Source organism: Phragmites australis, chromosome 3 (assembly GCF_958298935.1).
Source record: "Phragmites australis chromosome 3, lpPhrAust1.1, whole genome shotgun sequence".
NCBI lineage: Eukaryota > Viridiplantae > Streptophyta > Magnoliopsida > Poales > Poaceae > Phragmites > Phragmites australis.
Window position 1 is genome coordinate 18,494,532 of NC_084923.1, and position 13,257 is coordinate 18,507,788.

The 13,257-nt window shown below is 43.9% G+C and overlaps 1 protein-coding gene and 1 pseudogene across 2 annotated transcripts; both read left to right on the top strand.

Moving 5' to 3' along the window:
* Positions 1-6,880: 6,880 nt before the first annotated feature.
* On the top strand, positions 6,881-8,320 carry LOC133912523 (protein EARLY RESPONSIVE TO DEHYDRATION 15-like). 2 transcript variants are annotated; one of them, XM_062355309.1, is made up of 3 exons: positions 6,881-7,172; positions 7,391-7,731; positions 7,830-8,320. In XM_062355309.1, exons 1-3 carry the CDS (start codon positions 6,886-6,888, stop codon positions 7,979-7,981), a joined length of 780 nt encoding a protein of 259 aa, XP_062211293.1. In that variant the 5' UTR covers positions 6,881-6,885; the 3' UTR covers positions 7,982-8,320. The 2 variants fall into 2 exon arrangements, with proteins under 2 accessions (XP_062211293.1, XP_062211294.1); XM_062355310.1 differs by having other exon boundaries at positions 7,391-7,725.
* A 150-nt stretch (positions 8,321-8,470) lies between these two features.
* Positions 8,471-12,648, top strand: LOC133912524 (ribosomal RNA-processing protein 17-like; annotated as a pseudogene).
* The last annotated feature ends 609 nt before the right edge of the window (positions 12,649-13,257 follow it).

The following is a 13,257-nucleotide window of genomic DNA, read 5'->3' on the forward strand; positions in this document are numbered from 1 at the left end:
AGGTTAACACTATTTTAGGCAGATTATAAGGATTTTTCTCTCACAAACTCTCACCTATTACATAGACTAAGCACTCATCTTCCTTTCCTCTAAAATCCTAGCACCAGGTTCTCAAATGAGTGGCATAAGGGGCTCAAGTGGCTAGTTCACCCTCTCCTATAGCCCTACCCCTCTATTTATAGGCTAGAAAACTTGATCCTAAGTTTTCTAGCTTGTTACTAAAATATCCCTCTCTTGTAGTACACTCACACCTACCATCGAGGTTATTTTGATCCATTTCTTGCTCCATACATCGAACGGCCATGGCGCCTTCATGGCTTAGCTTCGCCTCGATGTAAGCTTCGTGATGGTGCCACATACTCCTCCAATCCTCTCATATTTTTAAGGCCCAACCATGAAACCCTCTGCACGCTTCTCAAAGCATGATTCGTCACTTGCTTACACCATAAGCAATCGCTCTGATGTCAACACAGGTACTCCATCATGCGATCCTGACCACCAGCAAGTCTCTCCCACTCCCGATCCCTCGGACCACCTTGTTAGTTACACCGATATCCCTTTCGCTTGACTTTGTTAATATGCCGTCTTCATCCTCCGTTTCATGCTTCGCGTGACCTCCACGTGCACCAAGCACTCGCTTAACCCCGATCACCATCGATCGCCAAGTTGCATCTATCACCTTTACACTATGAGGCAAGCAAATACATTTCTTCAACTCTAACTCCAGCCAATCCATAATCAAAATGTGAAACCAAGCTCAAGCAATCCAAAACTTGACAAACTAAATCGATAAAATTATCAACCACTCATCACATATGAAGCATATAGGCCCCTAATTCGTGTTTTGGTAATTAATGACAATAAAAAATTTGTAGACTAACATGTTTATTTGAGTTATGAAAAGGTTAGTCACAAAGGTGTTGCGAAGCTAGAAGAAGGATGTGTGAAAAATATGAAAATAGCTAGCTCAAGGTAAATGTATAATTATAGGGTATTTTCTTTTATCGGTCGAAGGAGATTAAAGAAGAAAATTGACCGGATTAATAGGATAAGTGTCGTACTATTAAGTGTGGTTGATGTGCGTTTACTTGAGACATCTATCGTGCCATAATTGCTCAAACTTGCATTTCATATAGAGTGGGAAATTTAGTTTGAGAGAAAGCAAAGAAAGACGACCTTTGAGGTATTTCTGAGTTATGACGATCTGACCGCCAGAACGGCTGGTCTGACCACTGTATAATAAATGCTGTTTTGTTCAAATTACAAGTGTCGTTGTTTGACCGAAGGGCTTTGCCGGTCTGATCGCTGTATAACCATGTTTGAGATGTGTTCGGACCTTAGTACCGGTCTGACTATGGTACGGCCTGGTTTGACCGCCAAGGAATAGAGGGGTTCAGACCCTCTGCTCTGGCTGGCGGTCTGACCACCGGGCATGGCCAGTCTGACCACCGGGAACTGGGAGTTTTGGCACTCTGTTCTCTGCTCGTTGTCTAACTGTCGGGCATGGTCGATTTGATCGCTGGGGAATAGAGAGTTTTGGCACTCTGTTCCATGCTCGTGGTCTAATAGAGAGGGTTGGCGGTCTGACCGCCAGCCTATGTCAGAAGTCATCATCACAACTTTATAGTTGTTGAACGGCCGACGGTCTAACCGCTAGTTGACCTGCGATCTGACCGCTAGTCACAAAGGTGTCAAATCAGCAGAAATAATCATATTTTGGAGTGTGGCCTATATATAGTCGCTTGGCTGGTTCAAGGGAGGTCTCTAGCACTTCAATACAATACATTTGATCTCTTTTCCTTCTTCTCTCCCTCTCTTAGCTTAGTGGTTGCATACTTAAGAGTGTGAGAGTATCTAGTGCATAACTTTGAAGACTTTGAGCATTGAGGCACTAGTGATCCTTCAAGTAAGAGTCATCGACTTGTTACTCTTGGAGGTTGCACCTCCTAGTCAGCTTAGAGATTGTTGCGCTGTTGAGTCCTTCAAAGAAGATTGTGAAGGAGCTACGGTGGTGATTGTGAGAGACTTTGAGCACACCTTACCAGAGTGGCAAAGTGCTACTCTAGTGGAATCGAGGTAGTGAGTAGTTTATTGCTCTATTTCAGTTTAAGATCAAGTTGCTCGATGTGAGTCCTTTCTTCTTGTGAGAATTGGATACTTGCTAGAGAAGCGGTTAGAAGTTTGAACTCATCTCAACATGAATTAGGGGTGATCGGCAAATCACTGATACCACGGGATAAACTTCAAGTGTCATCTCTTGAGCTATCTACTTTATTGTTGAGCTATTTACTTTCATGAAATTTACCTTATGCAAGCTCCAAATATAAAAAATTTAATGCACCAAATATCAAAAAGGAATTTTTTCGGCCTTAAAAACTAATTGTTCTGTGTAGAGAATATTCCACCCGTCTAGGTCCACTTCTTGCTCCTCATCTTCTTCATCTCCGGTTCTGACCATGAGCATGCATCCCGTGGTGTTCTCCCTATTGAGCCTTAATGAGGTCATTTGCACCATCAACCATGCTACCCCAGGAAACCTAAGTTTTCTATACTTCAATGCTAGGGGAGGAGGAGAGCTTGGCTATGGGAAGGAGTTTCCTGGAGAAGGCAGGTGGTCGAGAGTGGCGGTGGTAGCACAGGGTGATGGTGGGAGTGGTGACGCATCCCATTGGTTGAAGCGATTGTGGGGAAGAAGGGGTGCACGACGGTGGTCTTACGTCCAACTGATGCGGCGTATAACATTCCCACGCAAAAACACCCCTAGGTCATGTTAGGACACCTGATGGCATTTAATTGGTTCCCTTGCCACGGTGTAGGTCAGCGCAGGCAAGCATGAGCGGTTACGGATGGAGTTGATGCTCAAACATGCAGTCAACGCTTCAACTGGGCATCATGCGAGCATGTGGAGGCACCAGTTTGGGGGGAAGGTAAAAAACCGCTGAGTAGACAGATGCTTAAAAGGGGCTCATGAGTTTTTTCGAGAAATTTAAGCATCTATTAGTTAGTTGTTTTGTGGTAGGTTAGGGCTCTTGTACATGTGCTTGATGAGGTAGTATTTATTCTCCCTCTCAAACATATGTATAAACATCTTTGCATTGGACATGTCCTCAGTGGCTTAGTCTCCACAACAACCCCATGCTGTCAAGAATCCATTGATTCAGACTTATGATCCTCCTTTGGGGAGCATTTAAAGTCAAAATCATGCGTGAAACACAACAGTAGTGTACTATGATTTCACACACAAGGAGCACTGTGTAAGCGTGCACTGATTGACACTCACCCTTGATGCGCACCAGCACTACCCCACAACATGGAAGTTGGAGAAATAATTCTGTGAGACTTTCTCTTCATCTTCTTCATCTCTGGTTCCAACCATGAGCATGCATCCTGTGGTGTTCTCCCTATTGAGCCTTAACGAGGTCATTTGCGCCGTCAACCATGCTACCCCAGGAAACCTAAGTTTTCTATACTTCAATGCTAGGGGAGGAGGAGAGGTTGTCTATGGGAAGGAGTTGCCTGGAGAAGGCAGGTGGTCGAGAGTGTCGGAGGCAACATGGGGTGCCACCGAAGGCAGCACGGGGTGATGGTGGGAGCGGTGACGCATCCCACTAGTTGAAGCGACTATGGGGAACCAGGGGTGCGTGACAGTGGTCTTACGTCCAACCGATGCAGCGTATAACATTCCCACACAAAAACACCCTTAGGTCATGCTCAACGCGAAGACATGTCGGGGCACCTAATGGCATTTAATCGGTTGCCTTGCCATGGTGTAGGCCAGCACGGGCAAGCATGAGCAGTTAGGAATGGAGTCAATGCTCAAACGTGCTATCAGCGCTTCAACTGGGCATCATGTGAGCATGTGGAGGCACCCGTTGGGGGGGGGGGGAGGTGAAAAATCGCTGAGTAGATAGATGCTTAAAAGGGGCTCATGAGTTTATCGAGAAATTTATTCATCTATTAGTTAGTTGTTTCTGTGGTAGGTTAGGGCTCTTGTACATGTGCTTGATGAGGTAGCATTTATTCTCCCTCAAACATCTGTAAAAACATCTTTGCACTGGGCATGCCCTCACTGGCTTAGTCGCCACAACAATCTCATGTGTCAAGAATCCATTGATTCAGACTTCCGGTCCTCCTCTGAGGAGCAGTCAAAGTCAAAATCATGCATGAAACACAACAATAGTGTACTGTGATTTCACACACAAGGAGCACCATGTAGGCGTGCACTGATTGACACTCACCCCTGATGCGCACCGCACTACCCCACAACACGGAAGCTGGGAAATAATCCTACGAGCCTTGGTCTATAAATTAGATCATATCCTAAATACATCAGACTAGAGCCGGACCTAGAGGGAGGCAAGCGAGGAAGCCACCCTGGCCCCCAAAATCCAAGGCCCTCTCCTGGTTAGCACTGAGATACTGGAGAGTGGTGATCTCGTCATAGGCCTGGGACACGAGTGCATCGCCTCCTTGTCTCCTCAAGATGGTGGGACTGTGAATCTCCTATTTTCCTCGTGCAATATGAACCCCTAGAACTAGAACCTTATCATTGAGAAACTTGAGGACAAATCATGTATTACTTCTAATGCAATGCAATGCAGACATGCGGTGGATTCGACCATGCATTTTCCACGCGAGAAATAAAAAAAGTTTGTGATATGTTCATGATGTGTGCTTTGATGGTTTTGACCATATGGTTTTCGTCTCGTCTAGTTCATGTTCCTCATGTGTGCTCTAATGGAGCATGTCTATAGGGAAGAGCTGTCAGCCACGGTGGACGGTGGTTCAACTGACACAGGAATAGGTCCATCAAACAACTACACGTTGCATCCCTGTGGTTGGTGATCAGTGATGGCTGGGTTGAACTCGAACTCTGCGCCTTAGCAGTAGCCCAAAATATTGAAATTAGCAATCCACTTGTGTGCAGAGAAATCGAATAGTCAATGAGATCGCTTCCTCTCGTCATCTCGTGCAATCCTGCCCTAATAGGTGACTTGGTGATTGGCGTTTCACGTTTGTCGTTTGCAGTAATCTATCAATTGATAAGTTGATGATACAAATTCTTACGAGTTCTACATGATAATTGGTATGATTTTTTTAATTTAAAATTATTGAAGAACTATTTGAATTCCACAATGTCTCAAAAAAGATTAAGTGGTTTGACAATTTTATGTATTAAGAATAAATTGCTAGATGATATTGATGTTAATACCATCATCAATGACTTCGTTTTTAGAAATGTTAGAAGAAATTATTTAAACTGATCTTTAAAAAGTGTTTGTGGTGACCGTTATTGTTAGATATACTTAAGTGTTTATTGGAAACAAGTTTTTTAATGTATTGAATATTATCTTTATAATTTATAGAGTTAATTTCATAAACCCACCATTTTTTTTCTAACAGTCACAAAACTACCACTTTTTACGGCTATTTCACAAAACTACCACTATCTTGGGGTTTTCTCACAAAACTACCATTTCTGCGATTTCGTTAGTCTGCCGTTCGAAATTTACTGTTCACCAATAGTACTGCTCATGGGCACGGCGATCTTCTATTTCTCCAAAAATAAGTGGTCTTCTGTCTTTCAAAAAATCATATAACTTTTTACATGTGTTCCATAATCCATGTGTAACTCATTTTAATTGGATTCATATAGAAATACTATGTAGAATTTAAATTAAAATTCTCCAAAAAATACTACCTTTATAACCTCTAACAATTGTTAAGGACTTAAATAAAATCTCAAAAATCTGGAAAAAATCACTAATATTTTTATTATGTTATGTACTAATTTATGAAATTATTTTCAGCCCTAGGTTATATGGTGAAAAAGTGAGTTCCTTTTAATACTCTATTTCCATCTATTTTATATCGCTGCATATAAATGAAGCATTACAAAGGACTCACTTTTTCACCATATAACCTAGTACTAAAAATACTTTTAAAAATTATTACATAATATAATAAGAATATTAGTGAATTTTTTCAGATTTTTGGGATTTTATTTAAGATCCTAACAATTATTAGAAGTTATAAAGGTAGCATTTTTTGAGAATTTTAATTTAAATTCCACACATGATTTTTGTGTGAATCCAATTAAAATGGGTTGCACATTGATTATGGAACAAGTACAAAAATTTATAGGATTTTTTGAAAGACAGAAGACTACTGATTTTTTGAAAAACAGAATACCGCTATACTTATAAACAGTATTATTGGTGAAAAGTAAATTTCGAACGGCACTGACGGAATCGCAAAAATATTAGTTTTGTGAGAAAAAAACTCTAAGATAGTGGTAGTTTTATGAAATAGCCGCAAAAAGTGGTAGTTTTATGACTATTAGACAAGAAAGTGATGGGTTTGTGAAATTAACTCTAATTTACATATTTTTTCTATTTAATGAACTCCATTTTTTGTTTTGCCCTGGCCACTAAATGGTGATTCGTTGCCCGCATGAATATATCCTGGCTCGGCGAATACATATAATCTCAGAGAGAAACATGTTTGATTGCTTGTATACACTGTTTTAGCCTAACCCAGCGGATGAAAATATACATCCGTAGCCTGGCTCGCTCTGTAGTCTGGCCGGTGGATACATGCTAATGCATCCGCTCATGTTGGCATGAGCCACTTGTCAATGATTTGTGTACATCCACTCATACAGTCAGATCCATTTATCAATACTATAAAATCAATTTCATACGAGCAACCAATTAGAATCTCAACTCATACGACATCAAATTCACTAAACACACGAAAATTTAACTTAACCTATCAAATAAATACAATTAACCAAATATTCTTAAATTCCGTCGATAGCTACATCCAACCTATATATACATCTATACCGGCAACAGCGAATATCCTACCACACCCAAAAACGTCATGACCGGCGCTGCTCAGACCAGCTCTAGTAGCATTATTTTCCCGGAAGCTGCCTTCAGGCGACAGACACGCTTCCGTTCCGGCCCCGCCAGCAGCAGCAAGGAAGGCTCGCTCGATTGCAGCCTGCGCGTGGCCCTGCTCTATAAATGGAGGCCTAGCAGAAACTCGCTCGCTGCCCACCCCACCCCACTTCACCCCATTCGCAGATATTTTCTTCCCCGTCGCCGAGACCCCCTGCTGCGCTCCCCAGCGCCGGCCGATCCATCCATCCATCCAGGAACCGCAAGGTGAGCGCCAAGAACGATCGATCCATCCGCTTGCTCGGATCTGTAGCCTTGCAGCGTGTTTGTGCCTAGATCCATCTGCCACGATCCTTGCGGTTCCCGTTTCCGCGAAGGCCGAATCTTTCGATCCGGGAACCTCGCAGCTTTTGCGGCGCGATCCATCCGCTTGCTGCGGTTTCGCGCTCTCTGCGATCTGATCCGATTTGGCCTCCTGTGATCAGGAACGGGAGGAGACGAAGTGGAAGCATGAGCGCCATGGCGGTGTCGTCGTCGCTGAACCCGAATGCGCCGATTTTCATCCCGGCGGCGTTCCTGCAGGTGGAGGACTTCTCGCCGCAGTGGTGGGACCTCGTCACCACCACCGCCTGGTTCCGCGACCACTGGTCCCGCCAGCACAGCGACCTCGACGACATGGCAGAGGAGCTCGACGCCGCGGCCGGCCTCCTGCCCGACGCCTTGGACGACGACGACCTCTTCTTTGACGACCAGCCCGAGCAAACCCTCGCCGTCCAGGCCGCGCAGGCGCAGCAGCCATCACCAGCCGCTCTCAAGACTTGTACGGGTAGCCTCACCCTGGCAGATTGCCGATTTGCCATGTCCGAGTTCTGAAAGATCAACTGCAGTGAGCTCATCTGCATTTGTGTGTGTGTTTCTGTGCAGGCGCTGTGCTCAAGGCGCTGAACCTGTCTTCCCCGAAGGGCGGTGACGCCCCGCGTGGTTTCCGGGAGAAGCCCAGGCACTCCGAGAAGCCGGCGAAGCACGCTGGCAGCCCGAAGAGCGGTGCACCCCGTGTGATCCACCAGCCTCGCTAGGTTCGTTCTTACTGGTGGGGAATTGAGCCCGGCTGCTGACCTGTTGCAGCGTTGCTCATGGCTGATGCCATTGTGCTCTGGTCTTTCAAGTATCAAGTCTAGTACCGGTAGAAGTAGTAGCAGTAGTGGAAGTGTCCTTTTGTATAAAAAACAAGTAAAAAATGACCAAAAAATAAGAAAATGTAACTACTGCTTACTGTTGCTCTCTAAGTAATGTTCAGTTCAGAGTCTCTAGAGAAACCCCAAAACAAGGAAGAGGGTGAAGGTGAAGTCTCAGTGTAGAATGCGCTCCTGTAAACGTTTGATGTGCAATGGCATGCAGTCTAATGTTACAAATTACTCTTTTGTTGTTCTCTTGACTGTTTCTAGTTGTTACATGCCACTCTTCTCCAATGAATTGATTGAACACTCCTACACTCTCCTGCCACTTGAATTTTTCTAGTAACTGATAAGGGAGAGCACTTGACCTGGAAAAATGGTGATCAAGGCATGAGCATACACTCTTTAGTCTTCCAGTATCAGGCATACACTCTTCAGTGTCTTTGTTTCAAAGGTTCTTGGAATAAACTGTTTTGAAGAATTTTGTTGATTATGTGTGTCACGAAGCAAGGTCGTGATGCACAGCATGTATTCATGTGTTCCTATCACCATGGCAGCTATTGAAGATAATAACATTGTAATGTCGTGTGCCAGTGGGCCAAGCCAAATGGAGAAAAGGTTTACCAATACTTATATTTTTCTTTACACCTGTGCTACAGGTCTACATCAGTTCAACATTCAACACTCTGAAAAGTTTCCAAAGAAACTGTCATGTCAGATAACAGCTTCCTTGCAGCTTCTTCCAGCCCAGCCGGGTACATTTTGCTTCTAGGGGTACGACTCATGAGAGGGATATGGCAAATGAAAGGGAAATGCATCTTATCAGGCTGAGAAAGTGCTGAGTAATGCTTGCAAGGCATGAAGGGTGAACCACCCCAAGTCTGCAGACTGTTAATGTTTCGTTTTCAAGAAAACGAGGCACATGGACATGATGCCTGCCTCCTGAAGATCATTTTTTTTTTTTGGGAAAATTGCAAAATCCCACCAGCCACTTTGGGTGTGTCAGAGATCCCTGCAACTTCATTTTCTCCGTTCTGTTGTCAAATACCCCCGTATGACAGTTGACTGCAGGGTGCATACATGACTTTCTAAGGTTCCTAATATGCCATAATGATATCTAGCGTTGTTTCCAGCATCTAAGGGACCATTTAAATCAACCTAATTAGGCTTCCTACTTTAATACTTTTGAATATTCATCCTATTTAAATGTGTAAAATCGGAGTAACAGATCCAAGTTTATGTTCCAAGAGATTATGAAAATCATTATAGAAGCTATCGTGCCATTTAGTAAGTCAGAGAAGCATCATATCATGAGGTCAAACAGTACTAGGAGGTATTTGATATCAAATAAGAGTTGCAAGGTGTAGATAAAAAAGCAAGTTATAAGGGTTGATAAACCCCTAAAGTTGCAAGTGGGGTTTTCCAATTTTTCCTTCTTTTTTTTGAAATGGGCCAGGAACTTGAGAAGGGGAGTGAGGCAACCTGAGTTTCTAACGCTAGTGGGCAGCGCAGGGCACAACTAGCCAACTGCGCTACGGCTCGTCCTCTCTGAAGGTCATGTTATACTTTATCCAATCTGAGGTTTATATGCAGTTCTGTACACCTGTAATTTTGCGTCAGAGACTATTGAACAGACAAGATGATCCTTTTCCAGCACCAGACTTCTTCACATCTCATTATTAATTTTTCACAAGTATTTAGATTTTAGATGGCCATCTGAATCTGATTTTGGCTTCCAATACTATGAAGACGTAGGGATATACTTTATGCCGGCTAGATAATTACTGAGCATGTTTTCAGTTCCATCCTGTCTGAACAACATAGCGCAAATTGCTGCTAGACCAGCAGCATCAGCCATGCTATACATATTGTATGCCCTTTCTTTATTAAAAAAAATTCTTTCACAAAAATTCTACCAAGAAACACATAGAAAATGAAGATTGTCAGGGCTTTTCTTTATCAAAATAGCCCCACCTCTTACCTCTAGACCTACTTACAAAATCCCTATTTTGAGTGAAGGTCCCCAGCCGAAATATGAAATTACAATAAAAAGATTTCAATAATCTATTTGCAATTGTCAGGTTGGTTTTTTTAATTTCCTAGTTAAATCGCTACATGAATATTTAGATTTGGTTCAAATCTAAACAAAAGCTGCAGGGCAGGGATTTGAATTAGTGACTCGATAAACAATCACGTAGCCTGCACGTGACCTCCCCTAACCTAGCTGCCCTTCGCTCCGTAAAGTGGTGGCGCTTCCTCTGCTCTACCCCGTGTGTGTGTGTGTGTGAGAGAGAGAGAGCTGTGTAGCCATGGCGTGGGAGGAGGAGTAAGTGGAAGAGGAGTATGGGGGAGATGTCGGCGTCGGAGGAGGAGGTGGTGGTGGGGCAGATGCCGATGGTGATGGTGCCGAAGCACATCAAGAAGCGCTCCCTCAAGAACAAGGCGCTCTTCGTCACCCTCGACACGAAAGCCCTCAGGTGCCGCTTCCTCCTTCGCCTTCTCTCACTTGGCGCCGCCGCAAAATTCCCGTGGCACAACATGAATGTAGTCGTTATGATTGTTGCGAATTGTATAAACATTATGTATTTGGGGAAATTTCAGAATATAATTCTAAATTCGCGTGCCTTTCAGGATTTGCCACATGCCATTGTGATATGGTGGCAAATCCTGAAAGGCACACGGATTTAGTGGTGTATTTTGAAATCTCCCATGTATTGTGGTACTATGGTGCGACGGATTTTACCAAATTCGTGACCGGGATCTTTGTTTGGCAGGGATTTTGTGACCGGGTTCCATAAGAGGAAGAAGAAGAGAAGAAAGGAGGCGCAAAAGATTTTGCAGGAGAAGGAGAGGAAGAAGAGAATCCATGATCGCAAGAGGGTGAGAAACTCTTCTCTCTCTATTTCTTTCTCACACTCACAAATAGAACTGTTTACTTTTCTTTTCTCTAATGTTGTGGTTCATGGCAGCTATATTGGTTCTCGTTTTCTTAATAAAGATAATATTGGTTCTTCTGTTAGTGAAAGACAAATTTATCTGATTGACCTTTACAAATCACTTGTTATCTGTCCAACAGATTGTAGGATTCTTCTAGGTGAAGGATTCATTTAGGATTGTATGATGTATGTCATTATGTCAATGTGCATGAGTCCAACATCAGAACAAATTAGGAAGAAAAGAATCCAAAAGGGTGTGTGCTTATATAATTCATGTTGAAATGTAGAAAGCTACTAGCAATTGATAGACATTGCTAGGGGACAGCTAAGATATATTGTAATGTGTATGTTGAATGGGATGCCTGCAGATATGAAGCACGCAATGCAGACGAATCTGAAGAGCTTAATGTCATTTTAAGGCAGCTTGTGTTTTGTTTCCTGTGTCATAGCAACAGCCTGAATTACACTGCTTGGTTGCTGCCCTCTTGGTTTTGCTGAGTGTTATTATTCTTTTCCAGAGAAAAGAAGAGAAAGAGATTGCTCTATATGGTAGAGTGCTGTCATCAGATAATGCTGATGGTGATGTATTGGAAAATGAAGGTATCGGCAATGATGGAGAGGAGATGGAAAAAAACTACTGACGATTTATCTGCATCTTTATCTGGTGAGTACATGAACTAGATTTAGTAACAGTTCTGCCTGCCATGCTACTGTGCTACAACATGACGTTGTTTCTAGAAATCAACACCTGATTCTTCTCTAAATTGATTCTGTCTATAGAAATCAAAACGTACGAAGATGACGGGACGAGAATTACAGTCACCACTAGGGAAATTATTCATGAAGGCGATTACCTTGGCCCGAAAACCGTTTGGCCCCGGGTTGGCGAGCTACACCAACAAGAATCCTAGCTTGCCTGCCAAGAAGAACTCCAGTTTAGGTGTAAAGAAGAAGCCACAGAAGAGAATGTTCAAGAACAAGAGTAAAGCGAAAAAAGGCGACAAGAAGCGGGATGTTGCAAAAGGTAAAAGGAAGAACAAAGGAAGGAAGTAGTGTTTTGTCATTCCCCTGTAGAGAATCGTATGCCTGACTGGCTGTGACTGACCTCAAATACCTCTTTAAGATAAGACTTGATCTGCACTTGCTTCGCTGATATACATCTGTTCATCCATACGAGGCTGATGCTCAGCTGTTGAATTTGTGTTACCTGTCTGCCAGTCTCGCAGTCCAAGGAATGCTTGCTTTATCTCTCTTAGTTAAGAAACTGTGACAGTTTTGGTCCTCTGCACTTATCTTTCTGCAGCGTCCTACAAAGCGTTGGGTGAAACGCAGGGTGGCGCCTATAGCCCCACCCCACCCCGCTTAGTGGGTTAGGCTGGCGGGACGGTGTTTGTTTGAGGAAATTACTGGTTTGCTTCTAGTTGCCATCAGTGGTAGCAGCCTGGTTTGCTTCTACACGGGACATACTATCTGTCGTTTGCGCGTGTAATAGCATCGCTTCGCTCACTCTCTTAGTGGCGGCGTCATAGCTACCGTTGGCATTAGGGTTTTAGGGGTTCTCGGTGGGTGTTTCATCTCGCCTCTAGCAAACCTGGTGGTGGGTGGTGGTAGCAGCGCCAGGAGGTGACTATGGAGGGGAAGCCTCGCTTCGGCGAGGGCTATGCTGATTGCTGGGTTAGGGATGGACAGGGAGGAGGTGATCGAGCGAGGAAGCAACGGTTCGGTAAGGGCATTGTTGTATGCCGGTGGCGGATGGGGAGGGCTGCGGTGGAGGACTACCGGTGCTAAGGAAGAAGGTGCGGAGGCTGACCGGCTGGGGTGTGGGGAATGACTGCTCCGAGGCCCGTCCTAGTCGTATGAAAACAAACATGAAGCACAACTGTGATCCTATAGCCATGGCACACTGCGTACGATCTGGACGGCAGCGGAGCTGCGAAGGCGTCCGTGGCGAGGGTCACGGTGCGCTTTGCCTGCCTGCTTGGGACCCTGCTAATCCACAGCTAGCAGGCGTCTGCACGCGACTTCTGACAAGAGTAATAAAAAGGTGTCGTCTCATCTTGCTCTTAATGCATATTGTAGAGTATATGTGTTCAGTCTCACCTGCTTGTGATAAAAGCTTGTGCGAGAAAAGTTTTGCTCAACAATTTAAAATATAATGAAAATTTGAGAAAAAATTACAAAGAAAATTTTTAGATAAACTTGCCGTCGACGTGGGCTCCACGCAGAAGGTGCGGAGGGCGC